A 27,320-nucleotide genomic window follows, 5' to 3' on the forward strand; every position below is an offset into this window, starting at 1 on the left:
GCTGACTGTATGAAATTGTGGTTTTCTGGATCAGAAATGATTGAATATTAGCAGTTTTATATGATGGTGGTGGTGTAGTTGCTAAGTCATGTCCGACTCTTGGAACCCCATAAACTGTAGCCTGGCAGGCTCCTCTGTCCATGGGATTTCCCAGGCAAGAATACTAGAGTGAGTTGCCATTTCCTCCTCCAGGGGATCTTCCTAACTTGCTTTCACCCAAGTCTCCTCTGTTGAATGCAATCTCCTGCACTGTAGGTGGATTCTTTACTGAGTGAGCCACCTGGGAAGCCAATTTGTATGGTTAACCCTAATAAGTAAGAGTTGCCTCATATTTTTAAAAAATTGTGTAGAATTCCCTGTGTAGATAGCCATGATTTTTAGATCAGCTCCTTTTGATTGATACTTTGCCAGTTGCCATTTTTGCTTTCACAAACAGTACTACAGTTAAAAATCTTTCTGTTTGTTATTTTTCACATGTGTAAGAAGAGAAATTGTGTAAAAAGCTGTGGACATTGAAATATACCTTGACAAATGTATCTGTTAAGTATATATATTGCCTTCCAGAGATTATACCAACTTTCACTTTCAGCTGCAGTGTGTTAGGATATGTGAAAGAAAGCATATGAGAGTTTCCCTGAACTCTGTAGATGGGTGCGTTTGGGTTTCATACATGTAATCCTTTGGTTATGAGGTATTCAACAGTGTCAGATTCTGGCATGTACTGTATATTTAACACTGACTTCTATTTCTCCAGTATTAGAATACATGAATCTAGATTTGGGGATTTCACAGTCTTGCTTAATTGTGATCCCAGAAGAATTATTCAGTAACACTGCTGTTTACTGTGTGCCCCGAGATAAATTAATGCATTTGTTTCAACTAGCTTTTCTTAAAAATAATTTTTATTAAAATACAGTTTGAAATAAGTATTGATTAAGTTTGGTATCTACCTCTAGTTTTCCATTATTAATTACATTTTGGTCTTCAGTTTTGAAGTTACTTGATTGTATTATTATATGCCTATAAAAGTCAAAGGAATAAAATAAGTTTCTAAAGTTTACCTGAACAAATTCTATTGAATACTGTTCTGATAAAGACAAGTAGTGACAGGTAATGAGGAGAAAATCACCCATATATTAAAATAAGAAATTTAGTAAAGAAAGTAGAAGTTTTTCAAACCAAAATTACATGTTGATTTCTTTAAAATAGGAATATCATATTTCATTTGATTTTTGAATCCAAACACAGTGGAAACAGTTTGGACTTAAAAGAAGTAGTTGAATTGCAGAATTTTATTTCCCTGAAATTTAGTTAGCTGCTACCGAATTTGTGTACTTTAGCCTCATGTGTTGTCTCTGTCCAGAGGTCCCTTGCTGCAGCCATGCTGAAGCTGTGTTTTCCACACTGTGCCATACCACTGCATTTTTGCACAGATGTCTTTTAGGTTCTGTGCTGTGCTTAGTTGCTCAGTCGTGTCTAACTCTTTGCATATAGTCCATGGAATTCTCCAGGCCAGAATACTGGAGTGGGTAGCCTTTCCCTTCAGGGCATCTTCCCGACCCAGGGATCAAACTCAGGCTTCCTGCGTTGCAGGCGGATTCTTTATCACCTGAGCCACAAGGGAAGCTCAAGAATACTGGAGTGGGTAGCCTATCCCTTCTCTAGTGGATCGTCCCATCCCAGGAATCAAACTGGGGTCTCCTGCATTGCAGGTGGATTCTTTACCAGCTGAGCTATCAAAGAAGCCCAAGTGTATAGAAAGTATTCAGGTAAAGATGTATTCCAACAGTTTTTGAGTTTAAAACTGTCTCATTAAATTGTTTCACATGCCTAGGATTTTAATATTTCATAGATCATTTTCCAGTATTTTTATAATTGCTTCCTGCTTTACCTTTTCCTAAGCCCTGTGTGTTCCATTTATCCAGAAATAGTGACTAAACTTACTTTTGAATCCCAGACCTCCTGTCTTCCTGTGTCCCCTCTTCATGTTTGAAGGATGCTTACCCACTATTGTTCTTGTCATATTTGACCCTTTTCCACATTGACTGTGGGTGCAAATGAAGGCTAATGACCAAGTGATTGGGGTTTTGTTTATTCTTCTCAAGCATTCTCTTCCCCTACCCACTTCTTACTTTGCCTTTCCCCATTCATCCCTGATACCTGTTATTCTATTAAACACTAGTTGGAGTTGCTAATTCATATAGATGAGCAGAATGAGGCAAAATGATCAATATTTTTTTCTTTATCCTGTTACTGTTGATTCAGACCTTTTGTGACTCCTGCTCATTTTCACCTTTCAGTAGTTAAAGGACCCTTTCAAACCAGATCTCTCTTACTGTGTATTCTCTGTTTGTTATGATGATGCGTACATATCTTGCCTCCTCGTGGGTACGTACAGAACCTAAAATGGTTTAAGCGTTGGTTGTTCATGTTTGTTAATCTGAAATGTTAGTTTAAAATCTCCAGCTACAACCAGATTTTGGAATATCTTCGTGTGCCGTGTGCCATGTGGTGATCATTTCCCAGTGCTGGTAGTCATTAGATGCCGGGTTATAGACGCTGGGAGATGGTGAGGAGCGACATGCAGTTTTATCTGTTTCATCCGTTTCTTTTCTTTCTTTTCTTTTTTTGGCAGAGAAACTTTTCCATGTCCGTAAATAGTGCTGCTGTCCTGCGATTGACAGGACGAGGAGGAGGAGGAACGGTGGTGGGTGCTCCAAGAGGTCGAAGTTCTTCACGAGGGCGAGGTGAGCTTTCATGTGAAAAAGTAATAACCAAACGGTGGAGACAGAAGAGAGGGAAATAAATAAATCACTGTAAAAATATTTTGATACTTGATTTTCCAAAACTGCCCTTTGACACTAACTGCATAATAAATGTCCTGAACATTCGTTTTCGGAACCATTTCTCAGTGTATCTACTCCACAACCCCTGGTTTGGAGTAGAAGAGGGTGATTTGAGCCTAGGGACTTGAGTGAATGATTTTAGATGGTCCTAATTCTCTTTGGCAAATATTCGTGATCCATACTCCTCACCCCCAGGGGACCTTATGCTGTGAGAGCCAAAGCTCCCTGAATTGCCTTGGCTGCTCAGTGGCACCCAGGTCCCTGCAGGCCTCTGTGACTCGGGTCTCCATATAAGGCCATGTGCCTGGAGTGTCCCCAGCCAGAGAGAGGCTTTTGTAAAAGCCGTCTCCTCAGTATGAGACCTTTTTAGGGTGCAGAAGAAAGAAAAAATTATGCAACAATCCTTTATATAATCTGTAGTTTTATATTTTGTAGATTTGTCTTTTCTTAGAAGAATAATTGATATTACTTGTTCTTTGATATCTTCTCCCTACTTGGAGTTTGTTGATCTTCTGCTACTTAAGGGCATTCTTAATATTTGTAATATAAATATTTATTTGAGCTTTTACTTCTAAGTTGGCTAAATCATAGCAGAAGTCTCAACATACCTTGCAGTTTTAAAAGGTGCTTTTGGAAGAACTGGATGTCTGCAAGCCATTGCCTCCACACGTTGCACCATCCAGGGTGGCGTGATCATGAATGTGGCGTATCTAAATTCTTTTTTCTTAAAGTTAAGCTTTATGAATAGAGTGATTTATACCCACTCTTTATAGAGACTGTATTAAATTGTGCATTCCTGTGAAGGGGTTTCATTCAGAATGTGGGAAGGCAACTGTTCTGAATAATGAAGAGGTTAACTGAAACTCTACTTGTAGATCAAGTGCTGTTGCTAGGATGTCCATGTGTTTTCCTTCTGAATTTGTCAGAATGGTGGTTTTTAACCTGGGGAGTTGTTAGAATCATCTATAAAACTCAACAGGAAATAATATCTGCAGCAGAATATACTGGGTGGTGAGATTTAAGCTGTGTGTTTCAGAAGGTCCACAGGCCATTTAGATTCTCAAATGCAGTTAGGTTCCGTTGGTGCAGAAATCGCCTGAGATCTGTGCTTCTTGGTGGTGTGCTGATGGTGTTTTGAGGGTGACTGTGGCGTGCTCCTTGGACGTTGTCTGGGTTTTTCTGCAATGGGCTCGCACTGAGAAGAGGTTGCCCTTGGGGAGCTTTTCCTCTAGTGCTTTTCAGGGCATGACGGTGAGAGGTCTTATTAATTAAGAAGTGTGGCCCACAGCAGCTGTTTTTTGTTCCTCAAGTGACCACCAATCTCTAAATAGGTGTTAAAAAAAATTCCAGGTCTAGAAACTGATGAAGCGTTGATTAATTTCTTCCTGCCTTCTGGTTTGAAGTGTATATTGTTATCACATAGGATAGAACTCTTACATTCAGAATTTAAATGGGACTTGTATGAAAGATAAATACTGTAATAAAAGCAGTGACTTAATTAACATTGATATGAATGGATGACATGAAGCTAGTTAAATGAATGAAGTGACTTAGTGAGAAATACTTCTGACACCATTGTCCCAACTCTGATTCTTATTGGTTTCATGAGACCTTTAATCTGTGGTTTTGTTTTCTTCAGTTACTGCTTAATTTTAACCTGTTGGTTAAATAAATAGTGATTAGTGTAGCTTTTTTTTTTGGCATGAGCAGACCTGACATCATATGATTGCCCTGGCAACTTGAGAGAAGTTTGTTGTGAAAATCAACTGACTTTCATACTTCAGAATATCATGAAGCAGTAACATTTAAATGAACAGGGAAACAACATGAATTTGTCTTCTTTTTATTTTATCTGGTGAAGATGTTTAAAAATAAAGCGTATCTATACAATTGTCAGCCACTGTCTTCCTCATTATTAAAGGAGGTATATTGTAATCCCCCCAAAGAAGAGGGTGAGATCTCAGAGATTAGGACAGTCATTTAAATTTAACTTTATGAAAGATTCTCCATGTTATATTTACTTGCTTCTCCTCATATGGGCACTACTTTTATAGATGATTATGGGCCTTGCACTTTGAAGAGTGTTCCTTACGTTTTACAAGCTGGAAAACTCTAGAATCACATTGTTTTTTTGTGCCCACTTATAAAGCTTTGGGCTCATAAGGAGGACCCGTGCCAATGCTAGTCATAACTGGCAGGGAATATTTTGTGGTTTGCTTATTTTTCTGGCAAATTTTGAACACTGTTTTTCATATTCACATGTTTCCAGAATAAAATACTTTTTCAGGGTGCTATGTGCTTAATGGTTTTCTTTAGAAAATTGTTCTCTAAAAGGACAGGGAACTTTTTTCTTTCTCCCTAAAAATATCTTTGTAAATATCACCACAGTGTTATTTAACAGTTTGTATTAGACTGTTTTAAGATAGATCTTAAATAATACATCTATATTTCCTAAGGATAGAGGTACAAAACTGTACATTAAATTGAAGTTAAATTGATACAACTGGAAGGTAACTTTAGGATTATTATAGTTCAACTCTAGTCCTTACTTCCATTTTACAGATGAAGATATTGATACTTAGACTAAAGAAGATATCATTGTTCTATGATTACATACATAAAACTATGCATTATTCTTGTATTCCATCATAAGATCATATAGAAGTATAATTGTATTCTGAGTCAATATTTGATAAGTGATGCTAGAAAGTAAAAATACTGTATGGATATTTCAAACAGTTATTTAACTCAGTTGTATTTAGCTTTGGAATGCATTCATTCTTTTATTCAAGATTCATCATTTTTCCTCGGGTGTTTTTTTACTGTTGGAGAAGTGAGTTGGGGATAATGGCTAAGATTTTTTCTAGGTATAAATACATACCTAGGCACAATTTTTACCCCCTTCCCCCCAGTTTTCAACTTGTGTGTTGGATACAAATGGCGTACGTTAGTTGGGAAATCCTCACAGTACACAGAAAATATAAAGCTGAAAGTGCATATTGCCTTCTGCCCCCAGATGCAGCATTTGGGTTTATATCCTTCTTGATCCTAACTATGCAGTCGTATCATTTATATACATTGTAATTTTTTTTTTTTTTTTATGTATTGCTCTTTGGCGTGCTTTAGTCATTCAGAATAGTCATACAGTCATTAAGTCATACAGAATAATGTAGATTCCTTTTAATAGTATCTTATCTTTTGTGGCTTCCTGGTATTCTACTGAACTGGTTTATCAAAATTTGCTTAGCCAGTCCTTTACTGATTTATGTTTCCGTTTTTCAAAAATTTGCAACAAAAATCTCCATATATATATATATATTTGCATATTTGTGCAAGTCTTTCTATTAGGATAAATTCTAATTAGAATGTTGAGTCAAATTTGATAAATATAATCAGATTGCCTTCAGTAAAGGCCAGTGTACATTTGAGCCACTGGAGCCTCTGTAAATTCCTACATGCACACTTTCTTACCGGCTCTATGGTTTGAATTTAGTGCTGCCTGATAGTTTTCTCCAGGATTTGCACAAATGGGAAAGAGTGCCTTTGGTTGGTGTGGAATATTCTTGAAGAAGTTAGTTCACAAAATTGATAGTTTAGTTGGCCGTATTAAATTATCCTTGCTCTGGAGTTAAAGAAAGTAACATTTATGCCTGGTTTTTGTACTTTGCTCTCTTCTCAAACTCCTCACATTTTCCATTTTTATTGAAAATAATCCAATAGAAGGTTTGATTTGTCATAATGGTTTACTGATCTTAGAATTTCACTATTTTCTGTTAAGGAGCTTGATGTTGATACAGTTTTCTTGTTCAGGACTGGAACTGGTACTCTTACACAGTTTTTTTTTTTTTTAATATCCTCCTCTGGTCTGGCTACTTCACCGCTGTCATTACTGTTATTGGTCTCACTGGTAAAGATTCAGTGGGCCTTGCTAAATATTAAATGTAGATATCCTGCTTTGTATATAGACAGCACTTCAGAGATGAATGCTTGGTGTTCACCTTGTGCCAGATGTTGACATCTGACCATCATTTTCTCTGTATTGTTGTTTTCAGGCAGAGGCAGAGGTGAATGTGGTTTCTACCAAAGAAGCTTTGATGAAGTAGAGGGGGTGTTTGTCCGAGGAGGCGGCAGGGAAATGCACAGGTCACAGAGCTGGGAGGAAAGGTAACTGGAGGAGTCACATCTTGGGATAAAGATTCTTGGTGTAAAAGCATTTTTTCTCTGCTTTCTGCAGAGGAGAAGGCTCTCTGTACAGTTACAAAGTTTCACTTTCCAAAAAATGCTACTAATGAAATAAGAGTTATGTTAGATGTGTTTAAATGATCCTTATTTTCTAGAGAAATACATTAATATTTTTGTCCCTGCATGGATATTTAATAGTTAATTAAATGTGCTATTTGATTAGTATTCAGTGAGAAGCATTTTCATTTTATTGTTTGTTGCTGTTAATCAAAGCATCTTCTCTATATTGCTTGTGACTTTGTATGAAGTCTTTCAAGATGAGCAAAGGCAGTTGCACAGATAATATACAAAGATGTCCATGTGATAATATTTATAATATAGAACAGTGGGAAATAAGCCAAACAACTTAATTTTAATGTGGTTTCTTATAAAACGGCATATCCACACAGGTGTTAATTGGTCTCTAAGTCATGTCTGACTCTTTCCTGACCCGATGAACTGTAGCTCAACCAGGCTCTTTTGTCCATGGGAGTTCCCAGGCAAAAATACCAGAGTGGGTTGCCATTTTCTCCTCCAGGGGATCTTCCCAACCCAGGGATCAAACCGGAGTCTCCTGCATTGGCAGGTGGATTCTTCACCTCTGAGTCACCAAGGAAGCCTTGTCCATAAAAGCTAGGAAGAGTTTGAGAATATTTAATCATGTGTAAAAACACATTCTGAAAGCAGTATATAAAGCTCTGTACATCAGATACCTAAAGTAAAACATGAATTTAATTAAAAATGTACCTAATAAAAAAAGTTTCTGGGTCTATGGAAGCTAGCTTTTGGTAGGTGAGACACTGGATATTTTTGCTTTCATATTTGTGTTTTTCTGTGTTTTCCAAATGTTAGGCAAAAACGATATATTTGTTTTATAATTTGAAAAGGAAATGCTGTTAAAGATAGGAAAGTGGGTGTCATGGATGGGAAATCTTTGTATTACTCTCATGTTCTTTTTGAAACTTCATTTTACCTTTTCTAGGGGTGACAGACGTTTTGACAAACCAGGACGAAAAGATGTAGGTAAGACTTTCTGTTTTGAAGTATTTTTATATGCATTTCCATGGCATTAGTTCTTAACAAGGCTCACAAAGGATACCTTAATTAAAAATTGACTCAGTTACTTGCCTCTCTCCAGTAGATGGGGTTGTAACATTGCTTGCATTTAGAGTTCCATGGTTATTTGAGGGCTGTATTGCATGAAACCAAGGATAATAAATACAACCATTAGGATTTACTTGGTTTAACTTTTTAAGTCTGTGTGTTCTCTGCAAGACTTATTCTTTATTAAGGCTACCTTATGAACTGAAATTTCAAGTTAGGAAGCAGCCTATTTACTCCTTTTCCAGTGCCTCTCACAGCTGAGAAGAAATAGAGAAAATGCTAGAAGGTTTGCTTTTGTATCTAAGAGCAAAGGCTAAAACTGTGACAGTTTTTACTTTAGTCATTTATTCATCTGGTCTTTTTGATAAATGATGGTCTTTCTTAAAGGGCAATTTTCACATTAGATCTATAAAAATATTTTATAGTGGCTTTTATTGAATGCTTTTTAATACGATGTTCACTTTGGCTTATTAAACTATGCTAATGATTCTGAACTTTTATAAGTAATCCACTTTTGTTGAAAATGTTGTAAATTAAAGAAAAAAGTTGCTCCTGCTATGTCTTACAGTCTACCAGAATAGCAGTACTTGGCTAGTTTGTTGAGACACACTGACATACTGGTCAATTGTGAGATACCCTTTGACAGCAAATTAAGATAATTTAAATACTGAAAGTTCAGAATGATTTGTTCTTTATAAAATTAGAGACTGTTCTTATCATGTATTTGCTTCTTATATATGGAGAAATGGGTGGAATTAGAAACGTGGGTAAGAATTGTGCATGACCTTTGTGAATACCCACAGGAGAATGTAGAGGCAGAAAAAGCCCTGTACTACTCAAATTATAATTTCTGTTCATTAGGAATCATCTTACAGTAATGATTCTGTGAGGATGGAATTAAAAGATCATTAAAGTAAAATCTAGGTGGTACAGAAAGGTTCAACTCAGTGCATTTTGAAATTCTTGGAAGCAGGCATAGCAATTTGGGCTGTTAGGTTGCTGCTGGCAGTTGGTAATAAGGGCTTGTACTTATATAAGGTGCTTCCTTGGTGGCTCAGATAGTAAAGAATCCACCTGCAATGCAGGATACCCAAGTTTGATCCCTGGGTTGGGAATATCCCCTGTTGAAGGAAATGGCTTACCCACTCCACTATTCTTGCCTTGAGAATTCCATTGACAGAGGAGCCTGGTGGGCTACAGTCCATGGGGTCAGAAGAGTAGGACGCAACTGAGCAACTAACACAGCAACAACACACATATATAAAAGTGGGCTTTATGGTTTTTCATATCTGCTTGTCTTTGGTTTATTGGGACTGTTAAGCTGTCTGTATTGGTTTCCACAAGCATTTTTAACATCATTCCATTGTGGTCTCCTGGATCATGTATCCGAGACATTGTGGTCTCCTGGATCATGTATCTGAGATTCTGTCACTAATTTCCCAGGTGGCCCAGGTAAGTGAGCAATAGAGCCAAGAGTTAGAGCTGCTGGTCCCACTTTCTAGTAAATTCTCCCTCTTTCAGTTTGCACTCCATTCACCTGAAAGGATAATGGGGCCTTTGTAGAAAACTTAATCTCCTTAACACAGAAGCTGTGATTCTTTGAAATGAAAGAATCATTTTCCCAGAAGCTTTCAATCTCCTAGACAAAAGTATTTGATTGCATTTTTTAGCTGTCTGTTATTACATAGCATTAGTATACCAACAGAGTTTTTTGGGGGGATAGTGTGTATGTGTCTAGGGAAAGTCATATCTAATTTTCAGATGCAAAGTTTATGTATAAATAGTACAGTAGGAGATTACTTTGGCTTGAATGGAGAAGGTCCTGCATCTGTATTGAGACTGAGAGGCCAGACAGGCCTGTCCACTTCCTAGTTAGGCCACTTTGGGCATCCTCTGTGTGTGACCTGCGTAAGTGATGTGAGGCTCTTAGGGGAAAACATACCATGTAAATCTTCAATGCTACTTTATTTTCACAGGTTAGGTGAATTTTGTTACTTTATTATAGAAATAAGAATTTCTGCTGTCTTATCTGTATTACAGCAGTCTTGAGTTGGAAAATAATCTGTTGTTCTAGCTAGTATTTAAGAATGCCTAAGGTTTTTAAACTGCAAAAGTTCTCAATAATTAAGTTTCTGTGTCCTTGATATACTTTGCTATTATCAGTCTTAGACCACTTAAGAGTTCTTTATTTTTTTCTCCTTTTGGTCAAAGAATAGGAAAATGTGACTTGCTGCTGTGCCCTGCTTTTCACAACTACTTGCCTTTACTGTCTAGAATTTATTTCAAGAAATGATTCCTGTGTGGGTCATCACCAGTGGGGAGGGTTCATCTTTCCCTTTGCCTGCATAGGACTGGATAAGGGAGATTTCAGAAGAGCAGCAACAAATCTGTTTGAAATCTGATAGGGTGACATTTTTGGGTCTTGTTTTGGTTGGGGACAGTTTGATTTTTTTTTAATGGAAATGACAAGTATACAAAGATAGTCTTAAGTTAAACCAGAGGTAAGGGAAAGGGTTCATCCTCGTACATGTAAAATTAAAATAGCAGAGAAAGCATAATTTTCATGGAGTATTAGATTTGGAAAGAAATAATAGAGTTCATCCAGTCCAACCTCCTACTGGTGAATAAACACTCATTTTGTGTTTATAGAAAAAACTATTTGAAGTTTGAAACAGGAATTTGGGTTTGAAAATGCTTCATTGCCTAATTATTTTTTGCTTTTTCTAGTGGAGGTTTTTTTCCCTGAGTTAAATTATATGCAAACCTTTATATCTACAAAAATATAAATATGTTTGCATCTATGAGGTTTTTATACCATTGAATGGATCCTAAGTAGAAAGGTAAAGTTTTTACTTTGGTCGGAAGTCATTCAGGTGAATAGTTGTAATTTTTAAATCACTATTTGATTAATGTACACAATAGCTTTAAAGTAGATAAAATTTTGCATCTCTTTGCCTAATACCACCCTGCAGTTTCCATCAGGCTAGTGCTTATTTTACTTGCTCTGATCACTTTCTGCCACAAATACATGAATATGTGAGTGTGTTTGAGTGTCATGCCCAAATGATTTTACAGTTATGGTTAAATCTATTTTTTGCTGTTTTCTTGTGAATATTTGTTCTTAGCTGTTAAAAATTAAGGGGGTAATATTTACCCCAGTTTGGTTTTATAAAGAACCAAAGGAATGATCTTTGTTGTCTTGAAAAAAGTAGCAGTTTTGAAAGGATTTTCACTAAATATTATGAAATCATCATTCTACCTAGGGAGCTAGGTTTGAAACTAGACTGTTGCTCCAACTGGCAGATGAAAATGAAAAATTTATGACTGATTTACCTAGAGTTCAGCTGTGTGAAGTGTGTCCCTTTTACCTTCATTAATGGTATCATACCACATTCATACAAACTCACCAACAGCATTTCTGTTGTTATACATAATCTGTTACTTTCACATTCATTGATTTCAGCAGATAACCACAGAGAGAAACTTTGTATAATGTTATATTTCCACAACATGTATTGTTAGCTCAGCCAATTTTTTAACAGGTGGAGGCTTGATCACCATGATGTAATCAGAAAGATGTAATCAGCATTGGAAAAAGAAAACATGAGATACGATGAAGGAAAAATAGCTGCATAACTGGCTGAGTGTATTTAATACATTAGAAAATAGGGTGCTAAAATAGATACTTCTTACTCTGTCAGTCCTGTTTCAGAGATCTGAAAATTGTCAATGCTTTGTCCGTTGATGTGGATATCCAGGTCAGTCCTGTTTGGGCTCTTGGAGACCAGAGGAGTTTGAAATTCAGGAGTAGTCTTGTCAAAATTCTCCATCTTGATTTGATATTCACCTTTGGAGCCTCGGGCCAACAGAGATGCAAAACAGTGATGCAACATGATCTCGGAGGGCAGGTAGGATGTCCTCCTCTGGCACGTTTCTCCAGTGCCTTCCTGCATTGCTGAAAGGAACACAACTAATTCAAAGTGGGGAGGATTTTCATGCTGGAGCAGAGTAGCCAGAGGACTTGATGGTATAATAGAGTGGTAGTAGGTGAGTGGAAAGATAAAGAATGGACACTCCTCGGAACTGATGCCATCAAGGTGAAAGTCCACACTGGTCTGGTAGAGTTTGCCGTTCTCTCGTTCCTGATAGAGCACAGCTGAGACCCGAACATTGGTTAGAGGGCTAGGTCGAGTGTTGGCCACTTGGAAAATGAGATTAGGTTTGCCATCTATGTGAGCTACTACTGCTAAGTCAGTAAAGCGAATTGAGAAAGCTCGATTTTTTGGCCGGGCAATCTTCGCCACAAAGGCACCTAAATTAGAAACCATTGAATTTTTTTTTAGAACGAACACTAGAAATGTCGTTACCTTTTCTGAATGACAAGGATCTAGCAAATTGTTATACATTTCTTAGTGTCGTGCCTGCCAAATAATTTAGGAATTCAACTTACTGATAATTTCTCATTAGCCTGAAGCGTTTTTCAAAACAGTACATAAATTCTTATTTTAAAACTGGTTTCAAAATGGATAAGGAAAATTCGTTTGTCATGTAGAAATGTAAAACTTTAAGTTTGTTACGAGGTCAGAGAGTGGTCATTGCCTATATTCCTACCCCTGCTTTTAAATAAAGGTAACAGAAAATAAATGCAATTTAGCTGCCACCAGATTACTTCAAGTTGAAATAGAGATTAGATTCATAAGTAGAATGATTTGGGGTAGGGAAGGGACCAGTAGAATAAGTGGTCCATTGAAGAACTTTTAACTTTGAAATTTATACAAAGCCTTTTTTCTTTTAAAAAGGCTCTGGCTCTCAGGTGATTTGAGTGTATGCTTCAAGTGCATCCTCCTCCCCACCACCGCCCCCCCCAACTCTAGATCAGGGTTTCTTAACTACTACTGTGCCTCAGATGTTGGCAGGCTGGTGAGGTCTATGGACCTCTTATCAAAATTATGCTTTAAATGCATTAAAGTAAAATACATAAAAAGGAAGCCAAATGTATATATTTTTTTTTCTTCTTGCTAAGGATGTATATTCTTGTTCTTTATCATGCAGTACTGACTGTGGTACTCTGGGCTCACTAGTATTGCATAAATGTTGAAAAGATGAATTCAGGAGAAAATTCTAGCCCAGTAAAGGTTAACAACAACAAAAAAATCAAATTCCTCTGTTAGGTAAAATGACTGTCATAATATGCATTGAACACATTTATTCACTTATTCAAGAAAATATTTAGCTCCTTTGAAAAATTCCTTTTAGATTTTTTTGTTCATATGTTTCTGGCTACTGTCATAATAATCCCTTTTTTCTTAAAATTTAAATATAAATTTAAAATTTAAATATAGAGTCAAATTTTTAAAAATTTGTCCTATTGTTTGACCCAAGACACTTTTCTAGTCTCAGGCATTACTTGTCAATAATGCAAATAAATTATTCTGGAATACGATTGCTTATAACTGACTATACCCATTCCAAAACATTCCTATGCTTTTTTAAAGAACAAAAACAATTACCTGTGATAAAAGCCTCTAGCATGAGGCCTAGGAGCATTTGTATGGCAAGGAGGGCGATTGCACTTGGACAGTCACCACTGGGGAACATTGTGCCGTAACCAATTGTGAGCTGTGTCTCCAGGGAGAAGGAGAATGCTGCTGTGAAACTGGTGATGTACTTGACGCAGATAGTGTGGTTTTCAGGTGGGGCGTCATGATCTAGTCCCAGGTCACCATTCATCTCAGCTAGAATATACCAGAGCACTGCAAAGACAAGCCAGTGGATAACAAAAGAGGCGGAGAAAACCAGCATCATCCAGCGCCAGCGCATGTCCATTAGGATTCCCCAAGCGTCTCGAAGATACGCAAGGCCTGTTTGAGCGCCATCCATTTGAAGCGTGCTGTGACCATCCTTGGTAACCATCCTCTGGTGTCTCTCAGTCAGGAGAGGAGCAATAACTTTGCAGTGACTGCCATCCATCTCAGGCTGTAATGCTCTGAAATCGAGAGTGCATTAGTAAACCCTAAACTGTTTCATAGTTAATATTATTTAAATCTTGAGACTTAGTTTTGCAAATTTTTTTTTTAAATGCTTCCTCGACTACCAGGCAGGCTTTCCCAGTCTGATAGCTCTTTCTGTTTTCACATAAGGGAGCATTTACTCAGTCATTCGTTGGACAGCTAATCATGATTTGCCTTGAGGTATCTCTTACTGGTTCCTTCAAGGACTGTTAAAGTATTGTTTGGGATTTTAAAAAATTTCTGAGGGCTGGGGTTACCATTCGTATCTTTTTTGACACTTTTTTATTTTTCTTGCACAAGTCTAGGCTTCAAGTATGTATTGATTTGACTAAATGTTATGTGTAAATAGCTTTTCATAATTAATTACTAGCTTATAACTGAATAATGAAAAGGAATGTTAAATATCTGTTCCTTTTTAAAATAGAAATCATTTAGAAGTGTAGTGTTTAGCTGACTGAAAATGTTTTGAAGCCAAACTTAGTGCTAGGGTAAGATTAAGCTTTTAGAGATCTGTAGTTCTACTGTATGTTTTATAATTAGCCTATTTAAAGTTTTATAATTAGATTTTATTTGTTTTTGTTACTTTGTGGCCATTTTCATGGAGGCTTTCCTTCTGTGGCTGGTGGATTGCCACCCTTATGAATATTCTAGATTCTGACTAGATAGTAAATAATTTTCTCTCTACCCAAAATAAGAAACTCCAGGTAGAGATTCCAAGGTAATATTAATTTTGGAAATAAATGAACCCGTAGAAAAAGCTTCAAGTTCAATGAACTAAAATAATCATTAAGGCATCAAATGACAGTTTTTAAAACATATTAGTAAAACTAGCTTTTAGCTGTAGTCAGTTTTCAGCTGTGTTTTTGTTTTCTGTGTGTGGTGCATAGAAATCTAACATGTGCTTTCCATGTGACCATCCTTGCATACCACAGAGGTGCAGAGGACTTAGGCAGAGGCAGCCAGGAACAGAACGGGAGATGCAACTTAGCTTCCCTTGGGTGCGCCTTTCTTCTCTGCCTCAGTCCAGTACTTGGCGTTTGTATGTGACTCTCTTTTTTGAGGCTTCTTCCTTCAGAAGTAGATACCCTTGGAAGTGTTGTGTATCACCTTCGTCCCTTTTGAATAACAGCAATGTTTAAGAAGGTAACTGGAGGCGTGTGGAGCTAGGCAAGGCTGATTTAATATTTATTGCTGATATTAGAGACATTCTCTTATATTTTCTTTAGATTTGAGTTGCTGATGGAACACTGGGTTGACTGTTAAATTTCTTTAGATTAGATGGTCATTTCAGTTTCATATTATAAATTTAAAAAATCTTAGGGCCTTAATGTCTTGTAATTTATTATCCTAACAAGTTGTCATTATCGTTTTATTTAGTGTTTATTTTTTTTCTTGGCACACTATTTAATGACTCATTTTATTAGATTTTTTTGATGTTTTAGAAGACCTGATCTCCTCTCTTTTGTAAATTATAATAATAACAAAATATAAATATTTCATATTGCATTGTCTCTAATTCTTTGGAATCTCAGCAAGATAGACATCCATATCCCATTTTTCAGGTGAGATCACTGAGGGTCAAAATTTTCACAGGGCGTATGGATTGTTTTCCAAGTTTGGCTAACTTTACAGTTGTTGTTGTTTTTTTTTTTTAAACTCCAAGAAGCTGCCTAATTTAGAGAGTTTGGCGAGATAAAAGTCTTCTCAAGATAATTGATACTGCATTCACAAGACAGTCTTTGACAGCCTAATTTTTAGCACCTTTAGTAGATGTTCTTCCTGTCCCCATAAATGTCTCAAGTATCCATTTTAAATCATTGTTAGCTTTATGCATGATTTTTACGTCAATAATGATTAATTGGACTAGCTAATACACATTGTTGATTATGTGCCAGGAATCATACCAGACACTTCACATATATTGACTCATGTGAAGCCAATAGCTTCACAGAATAACAGAGTAACTTCTTGGGCTATTTGTCACTTTATTGGTATTAATATTGTTTCTTATGCGTGCCTGCGTGCTTGGTCATGTCTGACACTTGGTGATCTCATGGACTGTTGCCCGCCAGGCTCCTCTGTCAATGGGATTCTTTAGGCAAAAATACTGGAATGGGTTACCATTTCCTCCTCCAGGGGATCTTCCTGACCCAGGGATCGAACCAGTGTCTCTTACATCTCCTGCATTGGCAGGCAGGTTCTTTAGTACTGAGTCACCTGGGAAGCCCAATGTTTCTTAACTTTCATACCAATAAGTACCATTATTAATGACATTTTATAGGTAATGAAGCTGAGGCACAGTACGTTTCCTAAGATCATAAAAGCAGTAAGTGGTAGTGAATTTCTGCTCAGTAGACCAGAGTCAGTGCTATATTGCCTCAAAAATAGACATTTTGACCTAGTTATTAGCCTTTGTGAATAACACAGTGCTCATTTGACTAGTTTGTCCAAGAACCCTACTGAGTATTCTTCAAAAATGCTTAGGCTAAGACCTGTGATTTATAGACAAGAAATATATTTTCAATTAAGAAAGACATCTTGCATAGTTTGAAGATTAGTAAAATCAGAATTATTACAGTCTAGTCTTGGGTTCTGCAGAACAGTAGAGTTAAAATGTTCAGAAGACAGTTCTTATAAAACATTGCCAAATTTGTAATTTACCAGATAAGAAAATAATTTTAAAAATTACTACTTTCATCGTAATTTTATGAAAGAAAAGACATTCTGACACTTGAAGGATATAGCAATAAAGGGTAATTGGCTGCCTGCAGCAAGCTGATGAACTGCTATGTGGTTTTGCATTGTCCGTGTCTTTGACCTTTATTGTTTCTTGCTTTCTGCCTATTTTGGCAGATGCCCATTGTCGACCTGTACACTAGTGGTGTTCCACTTACGGAATCACTGATTGTTTATTGTGTCACAGTAATTTGTGAGGGGGAAGGTCCATGATTCTTCTTGATTTCAGCCTGCTTCATTAAGTTATAAAATTCATTACCTGACGAGATAGCCTTTGTATACACACTATAGCTAATAAAATTAATTGTTCTAATTTGGGCCTTTTTTCAGGATTGTAGCTTCTTCCTTACAAATTTTGTAGCAGTCTTGTTCTAGGTTTTTTCAATTTTTTTTTCCTCTTGCAACTGAATAAATACAAGGAAAAGCCTTTGAACAGAAGGCTAATATCAAAACAGTGGCTCATTATCCTTTTTATATATAAAACCATCCTAGATCTTGTTTAGATGGTGTTGGAAAGTAGAGTAGTTGAGAGAAGTAAGATTTTGATCCCCACTTAACAGATTACCCTGAATAATTCCGTTCTTTGGACTTGGGTAGTCAGTGTGGTTTAGCATAACGAAGACAGGGTGGGAAATGTAGCTGACAGGGTTCTGGCTCTGTTAGTTACATAGCTGTGTCAGTTTGGGCAAGCCAGCCAATCCCCTTGGCCAGGTTTCCTTACATTAAAGAGAGAAAGAAAAGAGGGAATTAAATAACATGCCCCTTTAAAGTCCTACATGTTTGTAAACTTACTACCATTTCCCTCAACTCTTACAGGTTTCTTGTATGATTGTTTTCTATATGATTTTACATCTACTCATATGACATTTAAAGCATTAAATTATTGTTGCCTAATACATGTAGATTTTCTTTCCATCAAATTTAAAAGTGTTTGATGGACAGACATTATGCTACTGTATTTCAAGGTAATTTTTATATCCCTACAGGCACACAAGTGCTTTTTGAATGTTTTCGTCTTAGTCTGTATTTATGTGATTCTTGTAAATTGGTCCCAGTAGAACACAGAATAGAAGCTCAGTATGGTTTCCTTGTATTTCTCTGTGTGGGCCAAAAAATATTTGCCCACATATAAATCATTTGATGGAAAAAAATTGTACTTTATAAAAATGATATTTTGGCTGCTTCATTGGTCATCAAAATAATGAACTCATTCTACTCATTAGGTTGTAGCACTCAAAATTATGTCTTTTATTGTCGTGTTGTAATGCGGTAGTGCAGCTCATATTAAACAGTTAGTTATAAGTAACTATAGTTGTTACGTGATTAAAGTATTACCATATATTTGCTCACTTCTGGTGGAAACACTTTCAAGACTGTAGAGAGAGTCCTAATCATCTCTCCTGCCCTCCCATAATTGGGACAAACAGTGTGAGTTCTAATTCTGTTATATAAGCTCAGAGGTTCTTTTATATTTTAATTTCTTATTTGTAAAAGTACATAATTTCAGCAGTAATTTCATGCTTAAAAAGAAATTAGGATACTCGTTATTTTTCCTATGGGTTAAAAAGATAAAAACAAATTTATTTTTGCCTTTTTTTTTTTTTAATGCTCATTTTTGGTTTCTTTAATCCTGTCCAGAAGAAAAAGATATGTTTGTTTTTTTTGAAAGCCACTGAATTTTTTCTAGGATTTCTCTTTTCTCATTTCTGTATTATAATGCAGAATTAGTACACATTTAGTAAAAGAAGAAAATTTTCAATAATGCTTTCAATAAGACTGTTACTCTGTTCCTAAAATTAAGGAAAAAGAATAAGGAATGTATAACCCTATAGGTAATGTCTTTGTTTTAAACTATTGGCAATATCTAGTTCTGCCCCTATTTGTCAGTCAGTTTTTTCCTCTTGTTTCCCTTAAGGAAAGAAATAGGATTGAGTATTATCGCAGGTACTCACCAGTTCTTTTGCTGGGTCAGCCTATGTACAGAGGCAGGTCTTGAGGAAACTTTCAGTCTGTCTTTTTGATAAGGTAATTTTAATCTACAAGTCCAGTTTGTAGGTTCTCTTCTTGGACTGGGTTTACAGTTCACATTCCTCTGTTTTTAATGTCGTGGGGGCTGGTTTCAAGCTGAAGCTGATGTGATTGGTCACTTGGTCTGCAGGGGGGCCAATTAGCTCTGATCATGTGGAAAAGAATGCTGGTTTGTTAGGAGGTCTTTCTTTACTCAACACAACTCTGGAGAAAGCCTCCAGAACTGACTTGGAGAAGGGGTGCATTTTTTCCCTCTAATCAGGACCGGTCTTTAGTAAGTTTGCATAATCTTACTTAAGAGTTTATTTAAAAGTTCAAAGGGATAAAATTCCCTGCAAGATTTCCTTTCAGCCGTCTTTCCTTATATAGCATGTTGAAGTGTGAGATGTTTCCTTTACTAATCTTTTTTTCCTCCGTTTCTTTGGGGAACATTTCCTTGGATAAGGACTTTAAGGTATAAGTTAACGAATTGATTTTATTAGTATTCTTTTCATATCCCATCTCATCAGAATGACTAACGTTAATTCTGGAACTAGTAATAGGTTAATTCCGTTACCTGAAATCTTTTGTGGGGGGTGGTAAGGAGGCAGACTTTTTTATTTTTTTATGGCTGTGTACAGAGAGCTTGAATAAAAATACATTTAATTGTTGGTTCCTTGCATTTATCTTTAAAAACACACTGGTGTAAAAGAACTGAAAAAGTTTCTTAAATCATGCTTCAGTGATCATTGAAGCATGACTTAAGAAAAAGTATGATGACATGTAATAAATACAGTGTTCACTGTACAGAAAATTAAACTTAATGTCTAAATATAATGTTTAGCTGGGAAATGTCTATGATCCAGCATTCAGCAACCTCCAAATGAGCTGTGGGATGGCTTTGTATAATGCCTTACTGAGCAACACTTTTCTCCACCTCCGTTAGCTGCTCATTTTAAAACTTTGATTGAATGTCACGTGTAAGGGGATCTGAGGTACAAAGGCTGCAATTGTTCAAAGTGAAGTCATGGATAGCCTGCTGGGGAAATTATTAATGTAGACCAATATAATGCTACTTAGAAGGTGAAATCCGCCTTTGTAGATTCCTCCTCCTTTCCCCCACCACAATTAAAAAAATACATTAATTCCGTCTTTGTTTTATTAATGCCAAGCATTTCAGCACAAGTTCAGACACAGCACTGGAAACTTTGACCTTCAGAACTAGAGAAGGTAAAAGCATCAAGCAGAGACTTGTGATGTGATGCGCCTTCTCTGTATGTTCTGGTAGGAATTACGCTTCGTATCGATTGCCAGGTAATGGCTTGTGGTTGCAGAGGGAAACCAGAGCTAATACAGTGCGATTCTGCCTTTCATAAAGAGGTATTGAAAGTGCATCTGCCATGTGTCTTGAACAGATGGTATAATAAGCAAAATAATAAAGATTTTACCAAAATTAGAAGCCTCTTTCCGTAATATATTGAGACAAATGATTTACAAGATGATTGTCAAGAAAGAAACATCTCAAATAAGTGTTCTGGTTTCTGCATTTTGCACTTTGAAAGTTGGCTGTCGTCTGTAAACAGTGATTCTTAATTGCTAACTGAATGGAAGTCGTAGACCTGTTCAGGAGTGCTTCCTCAGGGGCTTAGCACTCCCCTTATAATAGCCTGAGCAGTTAAATTCATTGGTGTTTGAATTTAATAGCACTGAAATGAGGTTAGCTGAGTTGAAACTGATACTGATACTGATATTAGACCAACTTCACCCAAAAGTAAGTGGGCCCTCCTGTTGAAACAGAACTAGTGATTTAAATTGGAGATGGCGCTAAAACATTCTATAAAGGAACATTGAATTTTTTTCCCTGCAAATTATAATGATTAAGAAAGATACCAAGATCAGGTACATTATTCTTTATTAAATAAATTCAATTCTGTATCCCGAAAATGTTGGCTTTGCTTTCTGGCTAAACCATTCCAGTATATAACCCATATTTGTACCACATTGAACCTGCAAGCAACAAAATCTTTAGTTGTAGTGCAATGTCTTGCCTGTGTACATATGTCATTTCACAAGTTTTAAACTTTAGCCATGGTCCCCAGTGCTCTTTCTTCCATAGTGTACTTCGCTTTCTTTAGAAGAGGCCTGGTCTCTTTCCAGTTCTGCATTGAAGCCCACTGCTGATCATCTTCCCCAGAGATTTCAGGCAGCGTCTGGGTATATACTAGCAGATGACTGAGCTCAAGGGTTATAGGACTGTGGGGTGTATTCAGACCACATGAGGTCTTTTTCAGAGTCTCATATACTGCAGCCCCTCCATCTCTCTTCCAACTGGGAACTGCAGTGTTTGCAGGACCGTGTTACCACTGGAGCAGATTATGATCCTCCTCAGGGGTTAGGATGGGAGAAAAATTGCAAATCTCTGGATATAGACTTAAAACTACTCCATCCTGGTTACCCTAAGTTTTGTTTACAATTGAGGGGGAAAAGAAAATACCAGTACCTGGATGGGATTCCCTTTCACTGTTTTTTCGGTATTAGGAAATATTTTTAGTGTTAATCAAAGAATCTGTATCTGAATAGAGGAATACAAAGTTACTTGTTAGAAAAATTTGCACATAAACAATCTTCAAAGTCCGTCCCATAATTCCACTTTTGCTTTTGGAGTTTGGGCACTTGTAAGTTCCAAGTCTCACAGCTGTAGATTTTGTTGGCTGAGTGCCCTTTTGCTCCATCTGAAGTTTTCCATAAACACCATTTCTGGCTGCAAGTCAAACATGCACACAGGTGCCCTTTTACTGCTCTTTCTCCTTAGGAAGTCTACTCAATTAGACCAGACTAAAACCAATATTGCATTTTAATTTTATATTATTTTTAGAAGAGTCCTGTTTAGACTTAATACATTAAGGCAGAAACAACCAACTGTCTACTGCCAACGGGGAAAGTATTTATATATGTAGTACATTGTATTTTAGCACTTTCTGTATATCTTGAAGATGTATGAATATAAAATATACAGTTTTTACAGGTAGTACAGTTTGCTCATAAAACTGTTATGTTTGCCATATTGAATGCCACTTGTATTTCTTTACCTTTTAGGGGTCATAGATACCTTTGAGACTCTGGCAGAAACACTAGACCCTTTTCCCTGAAAAAAGACAAAGGCATGCCCGCATGCTGTGTACTTCCAGTTTAAGGATTCAGTACCCCCAATCTCTCTTATTGGCTGTGGTTAGGAATATTTGGTTCAGGCATTAATTTTTAAGTTATTTAATTATGTTTACTTTTAATCATCTTGTTTACAAGTTAATCTGTTAACATTTTTTTAAAAGTCAGCTGAAACATTTGGTTACTCAGCTTTGTCATATTACAGATGTTACAGAAGGAGAAAGACTTAAGTGCTGAGAAAGGCCATGTGGGTGTCCCTCATTCATTTTAGCCCTGGTCACTGGGGAGCCCTATAATTTTTAGACCTTAAAGGAACTTTGGTAGATACTGTCTTTTGAGTTGCCCGTGAACAACATTATCATTTAATTGTATCAGTAATACACAAATGTATTTATTTAACTCATTATAGAGTTGACGTTCTCGTTGGAACCCCCTCCCCCACTTCCCACCCAGATTTACACAAATATAAATCTGGTATAATCATTTAGGTTGTAAAGGATTTATTTTCATGTTTTAGAGCAATTCTTTGCATATGGGGTAGCTTTGGAAATGTGTATTTTATTAGATGGTACTTAGTTTTTTTTCCCCCTCAAAATAATTATTTCAAGTAAAATTGTTATATTGTTAATATATAAGTTGATCTTAACATTGTTTTAGGGGTACACATTTGACGTCGTTTGTCTGCTGGAAGATTAACAAATTTAGTTCCCTTTAGGAATCTTGGCAGTCTCTAGCCCCAAGCTTTTCTGTGCATGTCTATTTTTTTTTTTAAGAGTACTTTAGACTTAGATCCTAGAACTTCCTCTTTCGGCTTTAGTTTTTGCAGCATTTCTGGCTGCTTCTGATGGGTTTAATTTGTGAGTAAACCCTCGATTAGGAGTTTGAACATCTGTGTTCTCTTTCTGCTTTAGTCACTACTCAGCTGGGTGATGGGCTTCTCTGGTAGCTCAGATGATAACGAATCCACCTGCAATGTGGGAGACCTGGGTTCCATCCCTGGGTTGGGAAGATTCCCCTGGAGGAGGTCAAGGCAGCCCACTCTAGTATTCTGTCTGGAAGAATCCCATGGACATAGGAGCCTGGTGGGCTACAGTCCATGGAGTCTCAAAGGGTCAGACACGACTGAGTAAGTACAACATAGCACAGCTGTGTGACTGTGAGAGATCCCCTAGGGGTATCCCTTTCCTCACAGGAATAATGGAGGTGGTCAAGTTTGATTCAGCCCTTGTGGTAACTAAGAGGGTCGTATGAGATATTTCAGTACATTTAGTCAGTGTGCAAGCTGTCAACTCATTGTTTTATGTGTGTACCCCTGGGCAGTGGGCCAGGAGGGTAAGTGTTGTGTCTTAAGTCTCTTCTTTAGTTTTAATCCTGTGTTTTTAGTATCAGTATTTGTCCCTGGAGAAAGCCCTCATCTTAATGTGCTAGAGGTTTGAGTAAACAAACAAACAAAAAATGATAAAGTAGTACTATTTCTTTGGGGAAATACTCAGTAGTACTTAGCACTAAGTTGAATATACCTTATGGCCAGCAGTTTCACTCCTAGGTGAAGACCAACAGAAATGCAAACATATGCTTACCAAACTTCATATTCAAGAATGTTTGTCGCAGCACAGTTTATAATAGCAAAAAAAAAAAAAAGAAACAACCAAAATCAGTAGTAGAGTAATACAATGAGATCCCGTATCACAGTGCAAAAGAACAAGCTTCTGTTCTTTTTAACGATGTGGGTGAATTTCCTGAAATGTTCAGTGAAGGAAGCCAGGCGCACTACAGAATGAGAGAAAATATTTTGCAAATAGTGTGACAAGGACTTAATTTCCAGAATATACAAACAGCTCACACAATTAGCAACAAAAACTAGACAACCTAAGAGAAAAATGGGCAGAAGATCTAAGTAGACATTTCTCCAAAGAAGAAATAGAAATGTCCAGTAGGACGTGGAAGCATGCTAAATGGCTCTAATTATTAGAGAAATTCAAATCAAAACCACAACGAGGTACCCCCTCACTGTAATGCTCTAGTGTGTATGTAAATTCAGGCAGCTGAAAACAGCAAATAATAAGAAAAATCTTTGATTTGGAAATTCATATTTAAGCCACATAGTATACTGTGTTACAACCATTAATGTAGAAAAGCTTCAAAGAGGTAGCAGCGCTTAGCTTTGATCATCTTAAGTGATCTGGTGGTTTAACCTACACCTTTTTTTGAGGAGGAGAAAAAGGTATGTCACTGTATGAAGTCTGTCATTTGACCTAGTAATTTTACTCTTCGAGGTTTTTTTCAGAAGACGTGGTTCAGAAAAGCAAAACACGTATCACACAGATATCTCTTCCTAGGTTATCTAGTTCTCAATAAATTAGTTATGAAGTCAGTGTCCAGTGGGGAATTACCTAGCAGTTTTGCAACAGCAGCAGGATAAACCTGGTATATATCCATTCATATTATTATTAAGTTGGGCATGACCTAGCAACTGAGCAACAACAAAGATACATAATCACAGAGAAATAGTTGCTGTTTAAATGAAAAGTAGGTTTTGAAATAGTGGGTATACTGATTGAAACTACGTTTTAAAAATGTTATGTAAAAGCTAGCCATAAGTGCGTACAGTTTTATTTCTAAGATTGAGGAATTGGTATTTTTATTTTTAGTATCTTTAATATTTTTTTTGCAACTTACCATCTGTTAGAAAAAATTAATCAAAATCTGTTAGATCTGTTAGATCTAAATTAATCAAAATCTGTTAGAAAAAAATAATCAAAAACCAGTTTTTGATCAGTTAAGCATTTTGCCTTTCAGTTAAGTTCAGTCGCTCAGTTGTGTATGACTCTTTGTGACCCCATGAACCGCAGCATGCCAGGCCTCCCTGTCCATCACCAACTCCTGAAGTCCACCCAAACCCATGTCCATTGTGTCGGTGATGCCATCCAGCCATCTCATCCTCCATCGTCCCCTTCTCCTCCTGCCCTCAATCTTTCCCAGCATCAGGGTCTTTTCAAATGAGTCAGCTCTTCACATCAGGTGGCCAAAGTATTGGAGTTTGAGCTTCAACATCAGCCCTTCCAATGAACGCCCAGGACTGATCTCCTTTAGGATGGACTGGTTGGATCTCCTTACAGTCCAAGGGACTCTCAAGAGTCTTCTCCAACACCACAGTTCAAAAGCATCAATTCTTCGGTGCTCAGCCTTCTTCACAGTCCAACTCTCACATGCATACATGACCACTGGAAAAACCATAACCTTGATTAGACGCACCTTTGTTGCCAAAGTAATGTCTCTGCTTTTTAATATGCCATCTAGGTTGGTCATAACTTTCCTTCCAAGGAGTAAGCATCTTTTAGTTTCATGGCTGCATTCACCATCTGCAGTGATCTTGGAGCCCAGAAAAATAAAGTCAGCCACTGTTTCCACTGTTTCCCCCTCTATTTGCCATGAAGTGATGGGACTGGATGCCATGATCCTCATTTTCTGAATGTTGAGCTTTAAACCAACTTTTTCACTCTCTTCTTTCACTTTCATCAAGAGGCTTTTTAGTTCTTCTTCACTTTCTGCCATAAGGGTGGTGTCATCTGCATATCTGAGGTTATCGATATTTCTCCCGGCAATCTTGATTCCAACTTGTGTTTCTTCCAGTCCAGCGTTTCTCATGATGTACTCTGCACATAAGTTAAATAAGCAGGGTGACAATATACAGCCTTGACGTCCTCCTCTTCCTATTTGGAACCAGTCTGTTGTTCCATGTCCAGTTCTAACTGTTGCTTCCTGACCTGCATACAGGTTTCTCAAGAGGCAGGTCAGGTGGTCTGGTATTCCATCTCTTTCAGAATTTTCCAGTTTATTGTGATCCACACAGTCAAAAGAGTTTGGCATAGTCATTAGTGGGTGTTTTGGGGGGCGGAGGGTGTGGCACTTATTTTGGTGCCTCCATTGGTTCTCAGAGCCTTAGTGTAAAAGTAGATGGAAATGAGTGTTTTGATCAGCTTGTCCATCAGGTATTTGTATTCCCAGTGTGCCTGGCACGTATTACTTGTGACTGAAAGATTACATGGGTTAAAAGTTATTTCCTATTGCTTACCAGTTTATACACATTAGGGATTTCTTTGTTTTAAATTTTTCTTCTGTATGTATAGCTGTATTTTTCATCAAGTCATATAATAGATGTGGGCTTTGTAAAATGTCTTGTTCTTTCTTATTCTTAGCAGGATAGCTTGGAACATCTAACCTTTCTAACCCAAGGGAAGATGTGGAAAGCACCTATAGTTGAACTCATAAAACTTGGTACTTGCTGTGCAATAAATATTTGTTAAATGAGTCAGAAGATTAACATGAGAATTGTAGTTACTTCATTTAAACAGTGGTATGTGATTTTGGACAGTTCCCATGGGTTATCTTTTTGATCCTCAGTATTCTCAGCTGTAAAATTGGAAAAATAATTTCTAATACTGAGGATTGTTACAACGATTAAATCGGTTAAATGAGTGTTTTTGTTAACTACGGCCGTGTAACAAGTTACTCCAAAACTTAGTGGCTGAAAACAGCAAGCATTTATTCCCTCAGTTTCTGTGGGCCAGGAAGAAGCAGCTTAGCTCCATCTCTTAGCTTAGGTCTGGCCTGGGTCTTCTGTGCGGTTTCAGTCATTTCAAGGCTCAGATCCACTTCCATGCCCACTCACAAGGCTGTTGGCAAGCCTTAGTTCTCTGCCATGTGGGCTTCTCACATGGCTGCCTCACAACAGGGCTGCTGGATTCCCTCAGAGAGAGCATCCAAGATGGAAGTTTTTAACTCAGTATCAGAAGTGACATCTCAATCAGGTCTACTGGATTCTGTTTGTTAGGAGCAAGTCAGTAAGTCCAGCCCACACTTAAGGTGAGGTAATTACACAAAGATCAGAAGACAGGGATTGTTGAGAGTTGTCTTGGAGGCTGCCTATAGTAATAAGATTTTGCCCAGCAAATAATTGTATCTGCCTCCCATTCCAAGATATTTTATCGTGTAATAGAACAACCCAAACGAACTTTTTGGCCAACCCAGTACTTGATAACAACCTAATAACTATTTGGGTAAACAGGATAGGGACTCTTTAATACATGTGAAATGGAATATAAGAGGATGACCAGAATTCCCTCATTTTCAAATATACAATTTTTTTCACTTTAATACAGTTTATTGGAAAGAATTGAGATTATAACTGAAAGAACATGTAACTTTTATAAACTGAGGATTCCAGTGT

General features: G+C 37.1%; 2 protein-coding genes across 8 annotated transcripts in view; one reads left to right on the plus strand and one right to left on the minus strand.

The window, feature by feature from the left end:
• GIGYF2 (GRB10 interacting GYF protein 2) overlaps nucleotides 1–27,320 on the plus strand; it is a 129,361-nt gene that overhangs the window by 47,115 nt on the left and 54,926 nt on the right. For all 6 annotated transcript variants that reach the window (XR_011565944.1, XM_019957919.2, XM_070786903.1 and 3 more), the window contains 3 exons: nucleotides 2,636–2,747; nucleotides 6,899–7,010; nucleotides 8,050–8,090. Coding sequence is in view for 5 of the 6 variants with exons in the window: in XM_019957919.2 (XP_019813478.2) it covers nucleotides 2,636–2,747; nucleotides 6,899–7,010; nucleotides 8,050–8,090 (265 nt within the window). In the remaining variant the exon portion in view is untranslated. The remainder of the gene's footprint in view (nucleotides 1–2,635; nucleotides 2,748–6,898; nucleotides 7,011–8,049; nucleotides 8,091–27,320) is intronic.
• KCNJ13 (potassium inwardly rectifying channel subfamily J member 13) lies at nucleotides 11,700–14,152 on the minus strand. Of its 2 annotated transcripts, none has more exons than XM_019957923.2 (2): nucleotides 13,682–14,152; nucleotides 11,700–12,483 (listed from the first exon to the last, which is right to left on the minus strand). In XM_019957923.2, exons 1-2 carry the CDS (start codon nucleotides 14,139–14,141, stop codon nucleotides 11,861–11,863), a joined length of 1,083 nt encoding a protein of 360 aa, XP_019813482.1. In that variant the 5' UTR covers nucleotides 14,142–14,152; the 3' UTR covers nucleotides 11,700–11,860. The 2 variants fall into 2 exon arrangements, with proteins under 2 accessions (XP_019813482.1, XP_019813483.1); XM_019957924.2 differs by having other exon boundaries at nucleotides 12,305–12,483; nucleotides 13,918–14,152.

This window comes from Bos indicus, chromosome 3 (assembly GCF_029378745.1).
Source record: "Bos indicus isolate NIAB-ARS_2022 breed Sahiwal x Tharparkar chromosome 3, NIAB-ARS_B.indTharparkar_mat_pri_1.0, whole genome shotgun sequence".
Taxonomy (NCBI): domain Eukaryota; kingdom Metazoa; phylum Chordata; class Mammalia; order Artiodactyla; family Bovidae; genus Bos; species Bos indicus.

Excerpts from the sequence above, each read along its gene's own strand:
- KCNJ13 (XM_019957923.2), bottom strand. The coding sequence starts at position 14,141 with ATGGATGGCAGTCACTGCAAAGTTATTGCTCCTCTCCTGACTGAGAGA. Across the intron at positions 12,484-13,681 it reads GCTAGAGGCTTTTATCACAG|GTGCCTTTGTGGCGAAGATT; the intron begins GTAATTGTTTTT and ends TTTCTAATTTAG.